The 23,763-nt window shown below is 44.7% G+C and overlaps 1 protein-coding gene and 1 non-coding gene across 3 annotated transcripts in view; both read left to right on the plus strand.

Moving 5' to 3' along the window:
- The window catches only part of USP34 (ubiquitin specific peptidase 34), a 170,106-nt gene that overhangs the window by 77,361 nt on the left and 68,982 nt on the right, over nt 1-23,763 (plus strand). For both annotated transcript variants that reach the window (XM_089528821.1, XM_089528822.1), the window contains exons 21-34: nt 1,723-1,805; nt 2,275-2,429; nt 2,546-2,659; nt 3,542-3,641; nt 3,776-3,935; nt 6,369-6,495; nt 6,586-6,733; nt 8,118-8,218; nt 8,510-8,719; nt 9,409-9,534; nt 12,501-12,623; nt 12,729-12,812; nt 13,205-13,291; nt 13,823-14,023. In XM_089528821.1, coding sequence (XP_089384947.1) covers nt 1,723-1,805; nt 2,275-2,429; nt 2,546-2,659; nt 3,542-3,641; nt 3,776-3,935; nt 6,369-6,495; nt 6,586-6,733; nt 8,118-8,218; nt 8,510-8,719; nt 9,409-9,534; nt 12,501-12,623; nt 12,729-12,812; nt 13,205-13,291; nt 13,823-14,023 — 1,819 coding nt within the window. The remainder of the gene's footprint in view (nt 1-1,722; nt 1,806-2,274; nt 2,430-2,545; nt 2,660-3,541; nt 3,642-3,775; nt 3,936-6,368; nt 6,496-6,585; nt 6,734-8,117; nt 8,219-8,509; nt 8,720-9,408; nt 9,535-12,500; nt 12,624-12,728; nt 12,813-13,204; nt 13,292-13,822; nt 14,024-23,763) is intronic.
- Nucleotides 878-984, plus strand: LOC149310405 (U6 spliceosomal RNA). The gene has a single exon (XR_016281811.1). It is a non-coding gene; the product is annotated as a U6 spliceosomal RNA (small nuclear RNA).

Raw genomic sequence — 23,763 nt, forward strand, 5'->3', positions numbered from 1 at the left:
TTGGGCTACTCTGAGATTGCACATTTTTAGATGAAAGTAGCTTAAAGCAATATGTACGTACTGAAAGTTTATGTATCCCTTCTAGTTCCATCCCCATTATGATTCCTCCCAGGAACAAAAAATATGATTGGCTAATGTAATCTATAAATAATGTCATCTATGAACGTTGAATTTCGTTGTATGTTGATTTCTGGTCACTGAATGAGAACTGTGACTTTCATGAGTTGTGTTTATGGTGGGGTAGTGGGCAGTGAAGAGCTAATGCAGTAATATGGGCAGAGGTACAAGGGTTTTATTGAGCATTATAGGGTAGCTTCATGGGTGGGAATGGCTGGCGAAAAGACTGCTGTTGTGTATTTCTGGTGAGTGAAAGAGGATGAGAAAATGTGTTTGAAAGCAGGATCATAAGGAACATATCTCTGATGGTACGTGGGAGTAGCATTTTAATATTTGTACTTATGAATATTTTGTGCTAGTTTAGGATTCCATCTACTGTCTGTGCACTAATGAGATTTTTTTTACTTTTGTTCTTTGAATAGCAGAGCACCCCTTCCCATGCTTGCAGCTTAAAATTTAGTTTTTCATACTTCCGGTTTTTAGGGGTGAGGCTTGTTTCTTAGGAAACACAAGCCCAGAGACATTTAGGCATACCAAACCAGCTAAACAGTTCTTTGAATTCCTTTTTTGCCACCTGTAATAACAATTGCTCATCTGAAATCTATATGAGGAGCTGCAAATCAAACAAGTACAAATTCATTAAATAAATATGTACTTCCCATCATAATTTCAAAACAATTTTAAAAAAATCTTTGTTTAAATATTGTGTAACTTGATTGCTTTTTCCAAAAGGAGAAAAATAGCTAAATAAATTGCTCTAGTGCTCACTTTGGCAGCATATATACTAAAATTGGAACAATACAGAGAAGATAAGCATGGCTCCTATGCAAGAATGACACGCAAATTCTTGAAGCGTTCCATATTTTAAATAAATAAATAAATTGCTCTTAAAAATATTGAGTGATTAGTACCACCTTGTTTTCAGTGGTTACATGAGCATTTATTGTGGTTGTTGTGTGCCTTCAAGTCATTTTCAATTTATGGTAACCCTAATTCGAACCTTTCATGGGATTTTCTTGGCAAGACTTGGTCCAAGGAGATTTTCCATTGTCATCTCCTGAGAGTACAAGACCTTGTTGAGATAATCAGGATCCCCAGTTATTCCAATGTGCCATCTTTCATACCCTTCTTATTTAATTATGGTCTGATTCCCAGAGCTTGAAATATTTTTCTAATGTATGGAGAGGCTAGAACAGTCACCCCCATTAAAACAATTGATTGCTTGGCTTGTAAAGTGGCAAAAGTGGAGAAAAGGGGTTTAAACATACAGCGCGCTCGCGTCATATGCGGGCGCGCCTTACGCGGCTTGAGCATACACGCTCAAGTTGCGGGGCGCACGCGGGGCGGAAGGGGCGGCGCGTCCCATTCAATTGAATGGGCGTGCGCGCCCGTTCTGCCCCCCGCACCGCCGTGCACGAGCCCCATTGTTTACAATGGGGCTTGAGCATAGGCGGAATTTGCCTTATGTGGCGGGATCCGCAATGGATCCCCGCGTAAGACGAGGACCCACTGTACTTTGGAATCAATTATTAAGAGGCTAAGCAATTGAAAGAAAAATTGTGATCATTGAGAATATGCTGAAATAATCTTTAATTGCAATAACAGGTACAGCCATAGTGCAGAAGTTCAGGTGCGCCTTCAGTTTTTGACATGTGTCTTTTCGACTTTGGGATCACCAGATCACTTTAGTAAGTTCCAATTGATGCTTTCAATTATTTTTTATTTATAGTTTTTTGTGGGTTTTTCAGGCTATGTGGCCATGTTCTAGCAGAATTTCTTTCTGACATTTCGTCAGCATCTGTGGCTGGCATCTTCAGAGAATTTTTTTATTTGTTGATTTTCCATGATATTTTCAGAATATATATCAGTATTATATAAGTAAAACCTAGGGAGGGAGAAGAAGGCACTGTAAAGAAAATGTTTTATCCTTTTTAAAAGGACTTTTGAGTAGCTGAGTGAAAGACTTACAGCCTTAGACTGTCATTTGTGGGACTAAGGATGTAGTTCTAATCCAGACAATAATACAGGCCAAATCAACAGATAGGAACTGATAACTAGATCATTGTAAGATGATTTTTTACTGTGGGTGTCTTGGGAGGGAAGGCATATCCGCAGTCTTTCTCCAGGACATTTTCATGTGTTGTTTTGAATCTCTAGGGCTGAGTCTGGAACAAGTAGACATACTATGGCATTGTTTGGTAGAAGATTCTGAATGCTATGATGATGCTCTACACTGGTTCTTAAATCAAGTACGAAGTAAAGACCAGCATGCCATGGGAATGGAAACGTACAAACATCTTTTTTTAGAAAAGGTAGAAAGGAAATCAGTTTTTTTAAAAAAAAATACCGATTAGCTTTCCTGCTTGAAAATAAGATTGATTATGGTTGTTGTATTTGTTCTAAACAGACATGCCTTTCTTTTATTTAGATGCCTCAACTAAAACCTGAATCAATTAGTATGACTGGATTAAACTTGTTTCAGCATTTATGTAATTTGGCACGGTTGGCTACTAGTGCATATGATGGTGGAACAAACTCAGAGGTAAGCAAGAATAGGGAGTTACAATTGCCTTTCTTTCTAAGGTGTACCTTTCAGTGTTTAGTGAACTCTTATAGTGAGCATTCATATAAAAGGCTGCTCTTGAGTCCCTTTATAGTTAAGTTACTCCCATGTCCTGGTATTGTATGATTAGATACCAGCATGGGTAGTTGTGCTCCTCCAGATGTTTTAACTAAAGCTTCAATTTCTATGCTAGTTAGGGATGATGGGTACTGTAGGCCAAAAACATTAAGAGGGTTAAACATTTGATTATCTTTACATGAACAAGCCTGGATACATCTCAGACCCACACAGTCCTTCCTTTCCTCATCTGATTATGGCTGTGATTAGTTTTTATGTACATTTTCAATTAACCACCATTTAAACTATGGTTGGTTTTAGCTGTAGTTAAATTGTGGGTTATTAAAACAAACTGGCTCCATAAACTAGGTTTGAAGATGGTTTGTTTCAATTAAACATAGTTAAGACTAAGCCATAATTTATCTCAATTTGATTATAATGCTAAAGACTTCAAACAAAAAATTTCCTGATTTCCTCCATGAGTGAGGTAGGAGCATGCAAATGGATCACTTACATAAAAATAACTCATAGTTTAGCATAGAAGTGGAGAATATGTGGCCATGCAGATGCTGTTGAACCTCAACTCCCATTACTTCTTTCATATCTGCTGATGTTTTTTATCATTATTGTAGCTCTTGATGATCTGCCGTGTTGTTGTAAACAAAAATCCTGCAATACCAGATACCTAGTGTACAAGAAGAAAGCAGACATGTTGATTGATTTTGTGGAAGAAACCCCCCACAAATGGTATTTGTATGTTTAGTCACATAAAGGAAATAACCACTGTCTTATTTCTTTTTACAGTTGTGTGGTATGGACCAGTTCTGGGGGATTGCTTTAAGAGCACAGTCTGGAGATGTGAGCCGTGCAGCTATACAGTATATTAACTCTTATTATATTAATGGTATGAGAATTCAGTTTGAGATACTTTTCTGTGCTTTGTCCCAGGAATATATTACACATTATCATTCTTTTCCTGATGAAAATAGAATTCATTTAAACACTTTTATAGAGTATTTGTTTCTAATTCAACTTCAGGAAAAACAGGTCTGGAGAAAGAACAAGAATTTATTAGCAAGTGCATGGAAAGCCTAATGATTGCATCCAGTAACCTTGAGCAAGATTCTCACTCAAGTCTCACAATTATTGAAAGAGGACTTCTGATGCTTAAAACACATTTAGAAGCTTTTCGGAGAAGGTAAATTATAATTATACCATTTGTTGTTGTTGTGTAACTTCAAGTCGTTTCCAAGTTACAGTTGATCCTAAGGTGAACCTATCATGGCGTCTTCTTGGCAAGCTTTTCTGTTTGCTTTTGCCTTCCTTGGAGGCTGAGAGTGTGATCTGCCCAAAGTCACCCAGTGGTTTTCAATGGCTGAATGAAGATTCAGTGGCTGAACCACCCAGTGGTTTTCAAAGGCTGAATGAAGACTAGTTTCCAGAGTCGTAGTCCAACAGTCAGACCACTACACCATGCTGTCTTTTATTATCCCATAGTATTTAATAATTTACTGTTCAGAGGGAAATGGCAAACAGTGATGACAGATATTAATTGAAAGTAGGTGATCTTTCTTCTGTCACAGGAAGTTTTACACCAAATCTAGGAACGTTATATGGCTAGAGAATTCAAAAACATGTGAATAATGTTTTTATCATTTTGAATTTTATCTGAATATGACCTTTAAAACCCCATTTGACTTGAATCCCAGAATAACTAAAAGATTGTATTTCCCTATATGAGCCTTCCTCGAGTTCTAAGACCTTCATGAGTGGGCTTTCTTTCAGGCCCACCACCATCACAGCTACAGTTGGTAAGGACACGAGAGAGAGATTCAGATCTTTTCATTTAGGCCAGATTTTGATTTATTTTAATCATAAAGCAGAATATTGATTAAATTAGTATGCTCTGCTTTTATTTTGTATCTGTTCATGTTCTAAATGTATTTTAATGTGAGGTGTTTTTTTTTATAAAACTGACATTGAATTGGTTTGTTTGTTTTAATTTTTGCATAGTACACCTTTTAGCTCAACTTTTACTTTAAATTTTTCAAGCTGCTTTGGGTCCCTTGACAGGAGAAAGATGAGATATAAACTGAATAAATAAGATATATTAAAATTAAATTTACTTTGTAGGTTTTTTTTTATTCAGTCTCAGAATGGAACCTGAAGATCTACTGACAGTCTTTCAGAGTATTTGCACTAGCTCTGTTGAATTCTTCACCGTACTGTTTCTTTTCGAGAGCTTATTCACAGGCATATTTCAAGCTGCTCCATATCAAAGGCAGTTTGCTATGTTGAAGAAAAGCAAGACTAAACCCCTCCTAGGCTAACAAAAGTATCTTGATGGCTTATTTATGAAAGCAACCAGGTTGAAAAGAGCCAAAAATTCATAGGATCCCTTACCTCATGGGTCGGCAACCTGCGGCCCACGGGCCGGATCCGGCCCGCGGCATCAGCCGCCGCCGAATGCGGCTTTTTGCCTCTACGGGCGCCGCCATTTTTTCTCCCAAAATGGCGGCGAAGTCTCGCGCGACCTTCCCTGAGGTCGCGTGAGACTTTGCCGCCATTTTGGGAGAAAAAATGGCAGCACCCATAGCGGTGAAGTCTCGCGCGACCACAGAAAAGGTCGTGCGAGACTTCACTGCTATGGGCAGCGGGCCTTTAAGAGACCCGCTGCCGCCGCTGGACTCCCCAAACGGGGCTCCGGAGGCGGCAGCGGGCCTTTAAGAGACCCGCTGCCGCCGCTGGAGTCTCCAAACGGGGCTCCGGAGGTGGCAGTGGGCCTTTAGGAGACTCACTGCCGCCGCTGGAGTCCTCAAACGGGGCTCAGGAGGCGGCAGCGGGTCTCTGAGAGGCCCGCTGCCATCCCTGGAGTCCTCCAAGAGGCCTCCGGCGGCGGCAGGGGGTCTCTGAGGGGCCCGCTGCCGTCCCTGGAGTCCTCCAAGAGGCCTCCGGCGGCGGCAGGGGATCTCTGAGGGGCCAGCTGCCGTCCCTGGAGTCCTCCAAGAGGCCTCCGGCGGCGGCAGGGGGTCTCTGAGGGGCCCGCTGCCGTCCCTGGAGTCCTCCAAGAGGCCTCCGGCGGCGGCAGGGGGTCTCTGAGGGGCCCGCTGCCGTCCCTGGAGTCCTCCAAGAGGCCTCCGGCGGCGGCAGGGGGTCTCTGAGGGGCCCACTGCCGTCCCTGGAGTCCTCCAGTGCTGGTGGGCCCCGCCGGCTTTTTTGCCAGCCTCTGACGGGGCCTGGGGCCCTGTCAGGGGCCGGCAAAGAGGGGGAGGCCTCCAGCGCTGGCAGCCCCCACCGGCTTTTCTGCTGGCCTCTGACGGGGCCTGGGGCCCCGTCAGGGGCCAGCGAAGATGGGGAGGCCTGGCCCCTGGAGGGTGGAAGCTCCGCCCTCGGCATGTGGCCCCGCCCCCTCGAGGGTGGCAGCTCCACCCCCGGCTTCGGCCCCCCAGTCGCATGAGGGAAAGCAACCCAGCCCCCGGCTCAAAAAGGTTGCCTACCCCTGCCTTACCTTGTAGTAGCTTAGCTCATCCTATTTGATACCTACAATGCCACCAAAAAGAGGCCTAGGCACTTCAGTTTGTATGAGCTACAAATTCCTAATAGCTTTCTTTCTGTATCATTTTCTTGCCAGGTTTGCTTATCATTTAAGGCAGTGGCAAATTGAAGGCACTGGCATCAGCAGTCATTTAAAAGCATTGAGTGATAAACAGTCACTCCCTCTCAGAATAGTTTGCCAACCCGCTGGGCTTCCTGACAAGGTACATTGTGGCAATTCTTTTGCTGAACAAATGGTTTTTTGTGAGTGTTTTGCCATTTATTTTCAATTGAACTAATATGTTATATTTCAGATGACAATTGAAATGTATCCAAGTGATCAAGTGGCAGACCTAAGAGCTGAGGTTACTCATTGGTATGAGAACTTGCAGAAAGAACAATTAAACCAGCAGGCTCATCTACAAGAGTTTGGTCAAAGTAGTCGGAAAGGAGACTTTCCAGGTGAGTTCTGAAATCAGCATAGTTTTGTGTTTTATTAGCACAATTACCCAGACAGGGGTAATCTCTGTGGACCAGATGACATCAGTGGTGTGATCACATCCCTTACATCACCGATCAAAGGTAACAGCAGGATTTTCTTGTAGTGGTGGAGAGGGCAATAGGAACCTAACCTATTGAATAGTTTGCTCCTCTGACATGTAGGCAATTTAACCAATAATGCATAGAGCTACTGTAGTTTAGAGGAAGAAGTTCAGATGCCAGTCTAGTTCCTGCCTCTGCTCCAAGTGGGTTATTGTCTCCTAAGCTCTTGACTTTTAGATCACCAACTTTTCCTCCATACTCAACTCTACTGCTTTTTCTCTTCAGCTTTCCTTTCTTTTCAAGAGTAACTCCCTGCCACCAAAAATATATATAATAAAATTGAAATATAAGAAATCAACTTCTTTTCCACCGGACTAGAAGCTAAGCATCCTTTACTTCTAGCACAGTGTCTACAGAGTACAAAATGAAGGAGAGTTCAGGATTGTCAGGGTATTCTCAAGCCTTACCATGCTCACAGGGCACATAGCATGTTTTCTACTGGAAGATGAGTCACAGTGTTGGGAAACTACACACATTCAAATATTTCCTCATAGAGTGTGACAGGCCTGGCACCTATTCACCCACCTCTATGTCTGGTTATCAAGGCCAGCAGAGGGGATACTAGCCAAAGGAACTGAGCATCAAAACGTTGATGGCTCAGCTTTTTCATACGCCTCTATCACAGATGAGTAGTCATTTCATCCAGATTTTGCTGGATGGAAGAGGCAGATTATTTGAGACGGGGGATTCGCAGTCTGTTTCCTGGGTTACAGAGGAAGTAAAGAGCCTCCACCCCTACATGCTCTCAAACTTTTTCTGTGAACATCAAGGCAGTTGATTACAGGAGGAATGTCTCAACTCTAGTCCATTGCAACAAAACTGCCTATTAAAAAGAAGTCTCCATTGGCCCCTAAGGCAAGTTTGGTGTGAGTTCTTTTAACATGTAGCCATTCTCTTATAGAAGAGAATGGTTCCTTCGTAGCCCCCATTCCTCTAAAGAAGAGAAAGAGGAATTAGGGATTGATAAGGTCACTATAGAACAATTGTATAACACCTTCATTAGGAGGTACAATGCTAAAGCATCCTAGTCAAGAAGGTAAATAAGTGATACTGAATGTTACAGGCAATCTGTTAATCTAGTGATTATGGCCCAAGATTTTTTTTTAACTCCAGACAAGCAAGAATGAAATGAAAAATAGATTAATGTGAGAAAAGACTCATTTGACTCTTTTAATGTTACTGAAATGTCTACTACTTTTTTAAAAACACCAAAGAATGAAGCAAGTTTTGCTTTTGCTTTTAGGAGGTCTCATGGGACCTGTGAGAATGATCTCTTCTGGGCATGAATTGACAACTGACTACGATGAAAAAACTCTTCATGAATTAGGGTTTAAAGATATGCAGGTACTGGCAAATATATATAAGAGTTCATTTTATGTTGGTCTTATGTATTGAAGATAGGGGACCTGTCAAATACTGCTGGGATGATTCCTTTAGATTAAAAGAGGAAAGAGTAGGAAAACAGGAGAAGGCATATATACTTTTTGGGATATGGGGATTTGGATAGTAGATTCAGCAAGTAATCCAACTGCTCAACTGGCTAATTATCTCCCGAAGAGCTGGTTTTTAAATATGATCATTCCAGTACTGCTTTCTTGCTTCTCTAAAAGTAAAAAAGTCTTCCTTTGTTTCAAGATGGTGTTTGTATCCTTGGGTGCTCCAAGGAGGGAGCGAAAGGGAGAAGGCGTTCAGCTTCCTGCATCCTGCTTGCCTCCTCCTCAGAAAGACAACATTCCAATGCTCTTACTTCTTCAAGAGCCTCATCTTACCACTCTCTTTGATTTGCTAGAGATGCTTGCCTCATTTAAGCCTCCTCCAGCAGAAGTGGCTATGGAAGATAGTGAGGTAACTTTCATGAAGCTGTCCTATAAAAATATAAATCCACAAAGGAGGGCAACTAAAATGGTGAAGGGTCTGGAAACCATGCCCTGTGAGGAAAGACTTAGGGAGCTGGGGATGTTTAGCCTGGAGAAGAGAAGGTTAAGGAGTGATATGATAGCCCTGTTTAAATACTTGAAGGGATGTCATATTGAGGAGGGAGCTAGCTTGTTTTCTGCTGCTCCAGAGACTAGGACCCGGAGCAATGGATGCAAGCTCCAGGAAAAGAGATTCCACCTCAACATTAGGAGGAACCTCCTGACAGTAAGGGCTGTTCGACAGTGGAACACACTCCCTCGGAGAGTAGTGGCATCTCCTTCCTTAGAGGTCTTTAAACAGAGGCTGGATGGCCATCTGTCTGGGATGCTTTTATTGAAATTTCCTGCATGGCAGGGAGTTGGACTGGATGGCCCTTGTGGTCTCTTCCAATTCTATGATTCTAACACCTAATAGAAGGGCCTTCTTTCCCCCCAAACACATAGACATAGATGGGACACACACACAAACACACCCACACCCACACCTTTTTAGCTTTGTGAAAGTAAGTTCAGTGAGGTTTATATTATCCTACAGAATTTGTAGGTGGAAAGTGAATATCATGTTTCCCTTACGTTGCTTTGTTAAATCAACATAATATATTGTGTGTGTCTGTTTAGAGTGCAAAATGTGAAGAACTCCACCTTCATGCAGAAAATCTGTCAAGGCGAGTTTGGGAGTTGTTAATGCTTTTACCTACATGTCCGAATATGCTCCAGGCATTTCAGAATATTTCAGATGAACAGGTGAGTGAAAAATCTCCATAAATGTTTGCATCTGTCAATAGTGGCGGTTGGTAGCCTCTTACTGTATATGTACTCATTCTATTTTGACGTTTTATGGCTAGGTATTTAACCTGCCACCATCATTTTAGTGCTGGATGATCAAATGCAGTATGACTATAGCCGTATATTTTACCTGATTATGTTGTTTATTATGATGTTGACATGGAAGCATTAAGAGCTTATCGGGACTTGTTAATACAGTGGTACCCCGGGATACGAATGCGCCGCCTTACGAAATTTCCGGGTTACGAAAAAAATCCATGTAATTAAATGTTTCCGGGTTACGAAGGTTATTCCGGGTTACGAAAAAATTTTTGGTGCTTTTCGGCGTGATTTCACACGAAATCGCGGCTTTCGCTATTAAAAGCCTATGGGCTTTTCGGCTAGCGAAAGTTTCCGGGTTACGAAAGCGGCGGCGGAACGAATTACTTTCGTAACCCGGGGTACCACTGTATGCTTGTATCAGCTCAAGTGAAAATATATTTGTGTGGACATATGAGTCTATTCACTTCTTATATAGAATATGACAGAGCACTGTAATTTGCATTAAAGGACAGCAGTGCTGCTGTCTTTCAATGCTGTCTTTTGATGCCAGGTGTATGTTGATGGGTTTTGGAGGCTGTGGTGCAGGAGTAGGCAGGTGATGTCCTCCACTCTTTACAACTCTGATCATCAGCGATGCTGCCTGGGCTAACAAGGGTTGCAGTCCATAATATCTGGAGGGCATCAGCTTGCTTGCACATACCACAGAGAGTTGTTCTAGTTGGAGCAGAAACACAAAAAGTGCAAAATACTCAAATTCCCAATATTCAAAGCTATTTTGAAATTTGTTGGCATTTGTAATGGTATCAACATCCATGCTGTTAGGTAAAAACAGTTTCCTATATTGTGTGGTTGTGTCAGTTCACTTGTAGCATATAACAGTGTTCATTTCCCTATATTGGTTATTTAGACCTGTAATTCATTTTCTGCATTGAGAACCTCTCTTCCATTGGTCTGGCTTGCAAACTACCAAGTTCTCTTATCTTTCAATCACTATGCAAGGTGGCCCCTCAACAATCTATATTGAGTTAGTGGCTGTTAACATGTTAATAAACACTGCTGACTATTAACTCCAGAATATTTATTAACATGTTAACAACCACCAGCTCAATACAGATTTTTGGAGTGGCCAAATCTGTCACCAGATTATTTGGGAAAGAGATAGTTAACTGTGTGTGGCAGCAGAGCAATTTCTCTCTCCCACGTGGGCTGCGCAAACATGCCATGTCACTTCCAGTTGCTATTTTCAACTGGGCTTTTGGCCAAAAAGCGGGAGTTGGGGAGCTTTGAGGGGTAGCCAAGCTGCCACACCTGTAAGCACTTTTTTCTTAGCTTTGGGTGAAAAATCACCTCCCCAAATTGCCCCCCCCCAGTTTTTTGTTTTTTTTAAATTGAGTGTTTAGGAGGCCTTAGGGGACTGTAGAATTGGGTGTCAGAGCTGTGTGTAGCCTTCAAGCCAAACCTTTCCTGCCCATGATTTAGTGTGCTTGAAAAAAGGGGGCAGTAAAGACCTCTAAAATGTTATTTCTAAATAGAGGGATTGTGCATTAAAGTGGCATGGGCATTTCAGTTGAACACTTGAAAGTTATGTACCTTGGGTCAACAAATCCTACTTTCACATATTCATTAATGGGGCTTGAGCTGGCAGTGACTAAACCAGAAAGTGGTTTGGGTGTGGTGGCAGATATCTTTAATTCATGTGTTGACCTGTTGAGAATTATTAAGAAATGAACTCAAATAAAACTTGCAATTTTGAGACATCTTTAAACAGTTTTGTGGTATGGCCACACTTGAAATACTGTGTACAACACTGGTGGTTCAGCTTCAAAAAGGATGTCATATTGCTGGAATTAGTGCAGAAAAAGGATAGGAGAACTGATTTAAGGAGCAGGAAAACTTTGCTTTGAGGAAAAATTAATAGATTTGGGGCTTTTTCATTTAGGAAGAAAAAGAGAAAGGAGGCATGATAGAAATGTACAAAACTATGCGTGGTGCTGACAGGGAGAAAATGTTCTGCCTCTCTTAATATTAAACCTTGGAGTCATCTTGTAAAACTCAATGGTGGGAGATTCAGGACAGATAAAAGAATATTTATTCGTGCAACGCATACTTAAATAATAGAATTTACTTTTAAAGTATGTAGTGATGGCTGCTGAGTGGCTTTTAATGGATGAGGCAGATTTATGAAATATAAAGTAACATAAAGTTACCTAGTAATCATGATGGCTTTGTGTTATCCCTGTTATTAGAAACCGTATGCCTTTGAATTCCTGTTGCTGGGGAACACAAGTAGAAGGATGCTTTTACATTCAGTCATGGTTCTGTGTATCCGTTTTGTTTACCATGGTGGGAACAGAATGTACAGTTAGGTGAATTTAGGGTATGATTCAACCAAGTTCCTCTTAATGTGAACGATTGAATTCTCATTTAAAAGTTGAGTGCTGGATTTGCCAATTGAGGCTGTGATCTAGTAAATTATGTAAGGCAATGTAGAACAACTATGGACATGGCAGAAAATTGCTTCCAAGTTTTGTTTGCAGCACTGCTGAAGAAGCAGATTGCATTTCAGTTTAATTTTTAAAGGTTTTTGAAAAGCGACATGCCCCTTTTGCATCTAGAAGAAACCACAAAGAAATGTTCATCTCTTCAGCATTTTCTTCTTGTATGTGAACTTTGTCTTATGGAACCCAAATAGTGCTCATATTACAGTCCAAAAACCACTGGTTTATGAGTGAGCAATTACCTCCTATTAAATACAGTTTGGATTCATTGTTGTTGTAATAAACAAAAATACACGTTCAACTCAAAACCAAATTATTATCTACCCTTTCACCTGAAATGTGGATATTTATCTTTTCGCTGCCTGTTTTCTTATCTTTTTAAAGAGTAATGATGTTTTCAACTGGAAAGATCTTTTGAGAATCAAAAGTGCCCATAAACTTCTGTATGCCCTTGAAATTATTGAAGCCCTAGGAAAACCCAACAGAAGAATAAGGCGGGAATCCACGGTAATATCCCTATTTTTTCAAATTCTAGTTTGTTATACATATGATGAGATGCCTCTTAAAAGCTATTCATTTTTTAAATAATTATATCTTTGACATCAACTTTAGGGCAGTTACAGTGATTTGTATCCAGATTCTGATGACTCAAGTGAAGATCAAATAGAAAACAGTAAAAACACATGGAGTTGCAAGGTTTGATATTACTACCTTGATAGCAATATTAATAGTTTTTATTGAAATTAGTGGGAAATTTGGAATTTCCATAAATGAACCCTTTTGGGATGGGGCCTAACATAGTCTGTTAACTTTCTTGGACAAATCATGGCAACAAAGTCTGTGAGAGGTACCCAGCTTATGCATGGTTCTCAGTGATTTAAGTTGATCAGTAAGATAGTAGATCTTATGCTTTGTTGCTTAAGAGAGCAAGTAAAGTATTTCATTTTTGACTGCATTTTAGTATAAAACAAATCCTTGAATGAGTTAAAATTGTTTAGTAATGTGGAAAGAGATGCTTTTATTCTGTAATACATGTGTGGTTTTATGTGCTGCCTCTAATTATTGTCACTTTCATAACTTGATTTCAGTTTGTCGCTTCTGGAGGGCTACAGCAACTCTTGGAAATTTTTAACTCTGGGATTTTAGAACCTAAAGAGCAAGAATCATGGACTGTGGTATGTACTAGTTCATTACTGTACAACACTTTTGATTGCATGTACAGTCGGCCCTCCTTATCCACGGATTCCAAATAGAAAACCTTGATTTTACATTTTATATAAAGTACACCATTTTGCTCTGCCATTATATTTAATGGGACTTGAGCATCCATGGATTTTGTTATCCACAAGACGTCCTGGAGCCAAACCGCAGCAGATAACAAGGGCTCACTGTATAAACACTTGATGTTTATTCATAAAATTGTATGAATTACACAGCCCTATTATTGAAAGCTTGTTTTCCTATTTCAACCATTTCCAGGAAACCATTCTAGGAAATGTGATTTTATAGCTCCTGTGCTTACAAGGATCTCTCAATTTCAGTTGGGCCCACAAAGAGAAATGTTAGTTCAAAGCTGATTACTCTTCTGAAGTGAATTGGGCAGTCGTCATGCCATCTGGCAGGAATTTCTATATAGTGTTTGGGAGGATCTGCTTTGCTATTAACAGTGTATTTTTGTATGTGTGTGTGTGTTTAAAAATCTGTAGTGGCTACTAGATTGTCTTGCCTGTTTGCTGAAGTTGATATGCCAGTTTGCCGTGGATCCTTCAGATTTGGATTTGGCTTATCATGATGTCTTCGCCTGGTCTGGAGTGGCAGAGAACCACAGAAAAAGAACCTGGCCAGGAAAATCGCGGAAGACTGCAAGTGATCACACAAAAGGCCTTCACATACCCCGTCTGACAGAGGTGAGAAACAAATAGTGTAACTATGGGCTGTTTCAGACTGGGCTAAAAAAGTGTGATCTCTTGCTGTGTAGCTCCTTGTTTTTGTTGGGTATGGTCAATTGTTGTCACTGCTGTATCATCCATTTGTTACCTGTTAGTGGGCTTTTTTCCTGTAATTTTTAGGGGAGCTGTTTGTTGCTGGATATAGTGATTTATTAGCTCCTCACTTGGAAGGTTTTTTTTAAAAAAAATTGGAGGCGTGGTTTTACTGATGTGTGGATGTGTTCCTATGTTTTTGATTTAAAAAATACAGTATTATTGAGTCATAGTACACCAGTGAAACAATAAAATAGAAAACATCTGATTTGTAAGCAAGCTCTGACTTTCTGTTTCTTGTAAATTTGTGAATATGCAAGTGCTGAATCAACCTTAGTTTCTCCATATACAATCATAACCTTTGATATAAAACAAAATGAATGAGTGGTCAAAAGATATAAATACCTATCATCATTCCCCCAAAATTAAAATCCTTTCTCTATTCATATGTTTAAGGGTTATCAAGACACAGACACTACCTACTTCAGACAGCAGTCTCTTCCTAAGTTGGGTTAAATACATTAACCCAAATTAATGTACTTCTTATTTTTATTTTTGTCTATTATTTTTTCCCAAAGAAAGACTTTGAATGGATTACACCTGAGAATGCAACAAATTTAATTCAGTGTTGTTCTGGTGCTGCACAACTAGTATGGTGGAACTTTATTTCTTCTTCGTGGTCTCTGCGAATCATACAAATGGGTTGTACTGCGCCTGCGCAGTGCCTTCGGAAACTTCTGGAATCACTAGGCAAAGTACTCTTTGCAACATATAGAAACTTTTTGGCGGTAACTCCGCCCATCCCTTATAAAGCCCCTGCTTTCCCGCTCTTTCCCCAGTTCCTTTTTTCCGCCGCGTTAGCTGCTTAGGGAACTTCGCTCTTGAGAAATCTCAGTTTGGAATCACGAAACTTGACCTTGGACTGTTATTTGACCACTCTTTGCTTGACCGTTATTTGACCACTCGGCTTGGATTTGGATTATTCGTTCTGCCCGCTCCTTCTGATTTGGCAATCTTCCCGGACTGGCACTGACCATCAGACTGTCTGACTACGAGTTGTAAGTGGACCATGCCATCGGTCCCCTTCAAGAAATGTTCTGTCTGCGGGGGTAAGATCCCCGGCCAAGACCCTCACTCTGCTTGTCTTCTCTGTTTGGGCGAGGCACATATTCCTTCATCCTGTGCCTTGTGTAAATCCCTGACCCCTCAGGCCAGGAAAAATAGGGAGACTAGACTGAAGGCCGCTATTTACACGAAGGTCTTCACCGCGGGCGCTATGTCTTCCCTACCTACTTCCTCCACGGCCGTGAACCCGTTGCCGACCCTGCCCGAGACTCCAGCCCAACTTGTACCCGCAGAGCCTGGGATGACTGGGGATGTTGCTTCCACTTCGTCAACTGTTCCACGAACTTCCCTGGATACCCCGGGGACCGAGGCCCCGGTGGAAGGCGCCCCTCGATCCTCAAAGAAGGATAAGCAGGAGAAGCGCAGGAAGGGCTCGAAGGAGGGCCGCGCTTCAGACAAGGATTCGAGCTCCCACAAGGGTTCTGCCTCGAAATCCTCTGTTCCTAAAGCCTCTACTGCCAAGGCTCTGAAATCTCCAGACCCTGCCAAGGCCCAGGCCACCGTGCCGCTGGCGCCTTCGGCCTCCAAAAAAATCCCGTACGAGGTCCCTACGAGGGAGGACACTCGGCCGCCAAGCGCCACCGCTCCGAGAAACGGGATATGGATGGGTCGAGACACAAAGAGGCCTCCCGAGAGCCATCGGATGCTGACAGAAGGCCTTCTGATCCTTGCTCCGCGGCAAAATCTCTCCAGGCCTCCGAGGCCGTCGACACCCGTCCCGGGCGCCAGAGCATTTCCCCAACCGGGTCCCGGCCTCTCTCAACTTTCCATCATGCTCCGGAGGACATCATTATGGACCTCTCCGAGCCAGCTTCACCTGCCAGCCCGAGAGACGACAGGCGATCTCCCACTCCGATGCCCACATTGGTGGTCCACCGTGCTCTGGTACATCATGTCGCCTCACCATCTCCTCCACGCCCCTCGGAGCCCGACTACTTTTATGATGAAGAGACAAACACCTACTACATGGCGGTCTCCCACGACTCCATCAGATCCCGCTTCGGGGCACCTGTCGAGAGATCTAGACCACGTGCATCCTCCAGGCCCTCCCGCGCGGCTAAGCTCCGCCCAGCCGCATCTCGACGGTCACCAACCTCAAGGTCGTTGATCTTGAGTCAAGACAGGAGACATCCTCTCAGGCTCGCTACCATCCCGGAGACGACTCGGATGTCTCGTCCGACGACGACTACCGGCCGTCCAATCAAGAGTTTGCCCAGCCGGGTGCAGTGTCTCCTTCGGACGACGTACGCACTTAAGCCGAGCACGTGATCAAGATGGGAAATGCTCTGGATATCCAATTCTCTCAAGCAGAGGACGAGGCCTCGGATCCAATTGAGAGGAGGATTCACGGCAAACTTCCCACACCACCTGCCATCCCTCTGCTTCCTTCGTTGGAGAAGCTAGCCAAACGCTCATGGGCAGCCCCCGCATCGACAGCTGCTAGTAACAGGAAGATTGAATCCCTGTACAGAGTGGCTCCACACCCAACATGGCTGTTGGAACATCCGCGCCAAAACTCGGCCATCGTGGAGGGTTCCCAGCGCACTTCCACTCCCAAAGCTTCCTTGATGCCGTCGGATAGAGAGGCTAAGAAAATCGACGCCCTCGCTAAGAAGGCCTATTTTTCTTCTGCTCTGGGGATGAGGGTAGCTAATTACAACGCGTGTATGGGCGCATACATAGAATGGCTTATGGAGAAGATCTCCCCCCTCATTCCGGACCTTCCGGACGACTCCCAGGGCATCTTCTCTGAGGTCCGAGACGAGGCACATTCAATTGGAAGCTGGATTATTACATCGGCCAGACATTCTACGGATTGTGCCGCAAGATCCATGTCGGCGGCCATCGCCCTGCGGAGGCACGCATGGTTGAGGTCCTCCGACTTGAACCAAAATGCTCGTTCCACCATCGAGGACATGTCCTTCGACGAAGACGGCCTCTTCCACCGTGAGACGGATGAGAAGTTAAACTTCAAGTACAGGATGAGAACCGCAGCCAAGAAACACGGTATGTCGGCCTCTCCTCAGACTTCCCGCAAACGCTTTACGGGCATCCGTCAGTGGTATGGCCAGGGCCAGAGACCCTATCAGCAGGACCATCCATTCCAACGCCAGGACCAGTCCCGACAGCGCTACCCCTCACAATCCTCTTCTTCTTCGGGCCGTCGCTCTGTTTCCAAATACAAGAAAAACTACAGGAGACAGGACCCCGAACAAACCAAGAAGAGGAACTGAGGGGACGCCGCGTACTCCGTCGCCCCCTCCTTCCCTGTCTTTGTGGATAGACTAAGGCCATTTTCCACCGTCTGGGCCTCGATCTCTACCGATTCTTGGGCGCTCACCATCGTCTGTAGGGGTTATGCCCTTGAATTCGAAGAACTCCCACCAACTGGAGTTTTCCTTTCCACCCTACCCTTGGACACCCTTCTCGACGAAGTACGCACCCTTCTAGCCAAAGGCGCCATCTCGCCGGTGGACGCCACAGACATTCCTAGATGTTTTTTCTCTCGTTATTTTACGGTCCCGAAGGCCGATGGGGTATCAGGCCCATACTAGACTTAAGAGCCCTGAATGCCTACTTGTCCTACAGGCACTTCCGTATGGTAACGCTTGCCTCTATTTTGCCTTTGTTGTACCAGGGCTTGTGGTTTGCGACGATCGACTTAAAGGACGCCTACTTCCACGTGAGCATCCGCGAGAGCCACCGCAGGTTCCTAGCCTTCGCCGTCGGGACCGACGCTTACAGATACAACGTTCCCCCGTTTGGACTGTCCACAGCTCCTCGAGTTTTCACCAAGTGCATGGCATCTGTAGTATCCTACCTACATTGCCGCGGCATCAGAGTTTTTCCATACCTGGACGATTGGCTAATTGTGGCGCCATCAGACCGAGACCTCAGCCGTCACATTGCCGAAACCTTAGAGCTCCTGCAAAGCCTGGGACTGGTCGTAAACCTCGAGAAGTCCCAACTGCTGCCCACCAAGCGCATAAGGTTCATCGGCTCGACCCTCGACTCAAACACTTGTGTGGCATCCTTGCCCTCCGACCGCTTCCGAACCCTCGCCCGAGCTATAGGCAGGTGTGTCGGCCAAAGAAGGGTCGTCGCCAGGGACGTCCAGGTAGCCCTAGGACATATGGCATCAACAACCTTTGTCACGCTGTGGGCAAGACTTCGGTCTCGACCCCTCCAGTCCTGGTTCCTGTCCGTCTTCAACCCAGAGACAGACCATCCATCACGTCGCCTCACGATCCCAAGGCCGGTCGCCCGCTCCCTCCATTGGTGGCTCGACTCCCGGAACGTTTGCGCCGGCATGCCTTTTTTACAACCCCAACCGGAGGTTGTACTGACCACCGACGCATCAGAGGACGGATGGGGAGCCCACACCCTAGGTCTGTGGGCCAAAGGCCAGTGGTCCCAGGACGAGAGGCTGCTATACATCAACGCCCTAGAGCTATTGGCAGTACAAAAGGCGCTGAGGGTATTCGAGTCCTCCCTATCCAACAAAGTTGTTCAGCTCAGGACAGACAACACCACCGTTATGTATTACCTGAACAAGCAGGGAGGAACCAGATCGCGCACGCTCCTCGACATCACTCTCGAGGTCTGGGACTGGTGCATAGATTGGAACATCCTGCTCCAGGCAGTACACCTGCCGGGCATCCAGAACGACCTGGCGGATCTTCTCAGCAGGTCTCCGTCTCAATGCCACGAGTGGAGACTCCACCCCGACATGGTGCTCGACCTCTTCAGTCGGTGGGGAACCCCACAAATAGACTTGTTCGCGACTGTCCACAACACCCATTGTCCCCAGTTCTGCTCCCGGACGCCGAACGAACACTCCCTCGGGGACGCGTTCGGGTTCCACTGGTTGGGGGTTATGCTTTACGCCTTTCCCCCCTTCCCGCTGATCACCAGGACAGTCTCCAAGATGACATCGGACTCTACCAATGCCATCCTGATCACCCCATGGTGGCCGGGACAACCTTGGTTCCCCTGCCTCCTCCACCTCTCCCGGGCCAACTTCCTCCGGATCGAACACAGACCGGATCTACTCACGGTTCAGGAGGGTCGGGTTCGACACCCGGACATCGACACCCTTCCTCTAGTAGCATGGAGGATCCATCCCTAGCACGGCTACCGACTCCCGTACGCAGAGTCATCCTAGCTGCCCACAAGCCAGCTACTCGGAAGTCCTATACTCTAAAATGGAACAGGTTCCTTCGGTTCCTGGCCGACAGACAACTGTCTCCAGCCCAAGTCACTACTCCGGTGGTCTTGGACTTTTTGATGTCTCTGATCGATTCAGGCCTCTGCCTCACCTCTGTCAAGTGCTACTTGTCGGCCATTTGTTCCTTCTTCCAGTTCGATGGAAGGCCCTCCTTTTTCAAGGACCCCTTGGTAAAGAGTTTCCTTAAGGGATGCAACAACCTCCATCCGCAGGCGTCTCTACCACCCCCGGCCTGGAGCCTCGATGCGGTATTAGGAACACTACAATCTAAACCGTTCGAACCCTTGGCCACCACGGACATTAGACTTCTAACCTGGAAGACGGTTTTTCTGGTGGCCATCACCTCTGCCCGCCGTGCGGGCGAGCTCTGTGCCCTCCGCCGAGACCAACCATACCTCAGGTTTCACCGGGACAAGGTAGTCCTCAGAACAGACATTACTTTCCTGCCCAAAGTTGTTTCTATGTTCCACATGTGTCAGGACATTATTCTCCCGACCCTGGCCCCGAACCCGACCACCGATGCCGAACGAGCCCTACACACCCTGGACGTTCGTAGGGCCCTGGCCTTTTACCTCGACAGGACTAGAGACTCTAGCCGCTCCGAAAGACTGTTCCAGTGCTATTCGGAGTCCAGAAAGGGACTGCCCGTGTCGGCTCAGAGACTCTCTAAGTGGGTGTCTAACATCATTTGTTTATCCTATGAACTTTTGGGTAAACCTTTGCCAGCTAGGGTTCGTTCTCACTCCACGAGGGCAGTTGCAGCATCCTCTGCCTTTTTGTCAGGTGTGCCCCTGGATGACATCTGCAAGGCTGCAGTATGGTCTCAACCTCTGACTTTCATCAAGCATTACAGGTTGGACGCCAGGGCCAGGAGGGACGCAGCCTTTGGGAGGGCTGTCTTGTTGTCTGGGTTACACTGACTATGGACTGGGGTGCATTATGTTGTGTTCTATTTGCATCACTCCATACCAAGATAGTTATTTCTAACTTCAAGGTTTCTGGGCTCATGGAACTATTGGTTTGAGTTCATGAAGCCCTGGTTTGGTTTTTTACCTCAAATTTTATGCGGATAATAATAACAACACCACTTGGACCACTACCTTGTGTTTGTTTTCTCTCTTTCACTTTATTGATATATAATAACAGTGTTTGGAGACACAGGTGACATGACACTCCCTCCGCCGTCAACCTTAGCTTGCTAGTCTCAACCCATTTGTATGATTCGCAGAGACCACGAAGAAGAAGGACAGGTTGCTCACCTGTAACGGTATTTCTTCGAGTGGTCATCTGCGAATACATACAAATCCCGCCCATCCTCCCCTCAGTGTCCTGCTCTATATTGGCTCACCCTTATCGCCTACTTGGCGGAAAATTGCGGAACTGGGGAAAGAGCAGGAAAGCAGGGGCTTTATAAGGGATGGGCAGAGTTACCGCCAAAAAGTTTCTATATGTTGCAAAGAGTACTTTGCCTAGTGATTCCAAAAGTATCCGAAGGCACTGCGCAGGCGCAGTACAACCCATTTGTATGTATTCGCAGATGACCACTCGAAGAAATACTGTTACAGGTGAGCAACCTGTCCTTCTCTCCCTTCTACCCTCTAGCCCTCCATGCTAGCCAAAAAGTAGCTCCAGAGTATTTCCCAGCTCTTCAGAACAGTTTCTGAGGGGCACAGGAAACTTTGTGGGGGAGGAGACATTACCCCCTCCTGATTCTGCTGATAGAAACCATATTCTCAACTATGAATCCCCAATTGGATTCTGATGAAAGTGGCAGTGTCACAGCTTCCCCTATTTGAAAATAGCAGCAGGGGGCTCTCCCAACTGCTTGCCTTTTTAAAGACCTGAAACAGGTATTTTGAATACAGTGGTACCCCGGGATACGAAAGCACCGCCTTACGAAATTCCCGGGTTACGAAAAAAAATAATTTAAAAAAACTGTTCCGCGTTACGAAAGTTTTTTCGGGTTACGAAAAAACTTTTGGTGCTTTTCGGCGCTATTTCGCACCAAAAAGCGGCTTTCGCTATTAGCGCCTATGGCAATTCGGCTTGCGAAAGTCTTCCGGGTTACGAAAAGGGCAGCGGAACGAATTAATTTCGTAACCCGGGGGACCACTGTATTATGCTAGGGATGCTGTATAGGGAGCTGTGACAGAGCAGAGATGTATGTGCAGTCTACCAGTCTTCTGCCAGAAACAGATAAATTGCATGACTATCAGGAAGGACTGCAAACATTTCACAAGGAGTGGGAAAACCAATCTATTTTCAGTAAATTTCAGTTTTGCACATACAGTATGCCCTCTCCTTACGCGGGGGGATCCATTCCGGATCCCCCTGCGTAAGGGAAAATCTGCCTATGCTCGAGTCCCATAAGAAATAATGGGGCTCGTGCATGTGGCGGAGTGGTGTGAATGCACAATGGGCATGTGTGCCATTGTTTCCCTCCCCAAGCGGCTTCCGCGTAAGCTGGAAGCCGTGTAAAATGCGTCCACGCTAGGCGCGGGCGCACTGTATTTACTCTTAGGTCCCATGCATATAATTTCCATTTAAGTCTGTGAATTTTAGAAAAGGATGAACATATTGTTTTTTGGGGGTGGGGGCACATTTTTGGCTTATAGTTTTCTCCTATATGTTGTATGCGCTTTTTCAGCCAGCGGAGAAGGACCCATCCACTAAAGGGGTTAGTTCCTGTTGTCACCCAGACTAGGCAAGAGATAATATTATTTGAAATGAACCTCTAGCTCTCTTTCTTCAGTTGTTCTTTTTGCCTTACTAGGAAAGCTCATATGTCTGTCTCCTCCACTTTCTCTCACATTATTTCTTCAATTTCACTCTCTTTTTTTCCTTTTCTCAGTTCTATACTTTTTTTTATAAAAAGCCCCTATGTTCTCCCTCACTAGTTACTAAATCCACTAAACCTCCCCCCACTGTTCTGAGCTCCTGCCCCAAGGCACATTTGTGTAGTTTGGGATGTAGGTACACTGTTAGGTGCTTCTGTGAGAGACGCTCTGACTTTACAATGGTTGAGCGATTGGAAACAATTAGAGGATTTAACCTCTGAGCAGGTGACTGATGCTGAATATTCAAAGGGGGCTATAGAAGAGGAGATGGGAACTGACCCTCTCCAACTTCACCCCTCCAACTGTACCACAGCAGCTGCAGCCTATATTTCTTCTACAGCACCTCCCAAGTCCAAGAAAGTGTGCAACGTCTTGCAGCAGCCTTTTTTGAAACCTATTTTATAGATGCCAGTGATTGTGAGTAGCAATACCATGCCTGGTGTAGTGGCGGCTCCTCCTCCCCTTCTTCTTCTTCTTCTTCTTCTTCTTCTTCTTCTTCTTCTTCTTCTTCTTCTTGGCTACATCCATTCTTTTGTTTGATAGGGTATATGGCTTCAGCGATTTCCTCTTTGGTGGCAAAGGAGCAGACGGGAATGAACCAACTTCTTTCCATTGGCCTGTAGAAGAGTCAGAGATTATTCTGGCCCTCCCCACCCCCATAGAAAAATGACTAGCAAGTAGGCTAAACAGCATGCACTGCCAATACAACTCACATGATGAGGACTCTGTCACTTTGCCTGGACCAAACACTCAACACTCTTATCCTATTCAGGAGCCAGATGTTGCTCCTCTCTATACAACATCCCTTAGAGACTCATCTGACTGGGAGAGGAGGAATGATAATGCACTAGTGAACAAGAAGAACTAGCAAGGGAGAGACATTTTAGTTTAGAGTATTTTGTTCCTCACTTATCTAAAGTAGTCAAAGCTTTTGGATTGCATGAAGCTGAGATTGATTCTACCTCCAGCATTAATACTTTGCCCTCTGAGAACACCTCATGAGGCAACACTGTTTCCTAAACCCAAAACCTCTGTGCATGGTTTCCCTCTCCCTTCTGGTTTCAAATATCTAATTAAATGGGATTCACTTGGGCAGGATGGGAAAGGTGTAAATATAACAAAAAAATTATACGCCCTGAACCCTGAGACAATAGAATTTCTCAAACCCCCTTATATTGGTGGTCCAGTTTTTGTTCTCCTCATGGGGGCTGTGCCACCTGGATAAGGAGATTCTTCTCTTAAAGTCCCAAATGACAAAAGGGCAGATGCAGCTCTTAAATAGGTGTTTTTGGCCTGTTACAGACTGCCAAAATAAAGCTGCTTCGGGTCTCTTTGGAGGTATGCTGTTTAAATGATGCATGCATCCTAAGAATCCGGAAGCTGCACCAAAGCTGCACTCCAGTGCTTAGGAATGGAGTGTGGCTTTGGCATGACCTCCGGACTCTTAGGACCCATGCATCATTTAAATAGCATAT

Source organism: Sceloporus occidentalis, unplaced genomic scaffold (genome assembly GCF_023333645.1).
Source record: "Sceloporus occidentalis isolate IW3139 unplaced genomic scaffold, rSceOcc1.0.p SCAF_6, whole genome shotgun sequence".
NCBI lineage: Eukaryota > Metazoa > Chordata > Lepidosauria > Squamata > Phrynosomatidae > Sceloporus > Sceloporus occidentalis.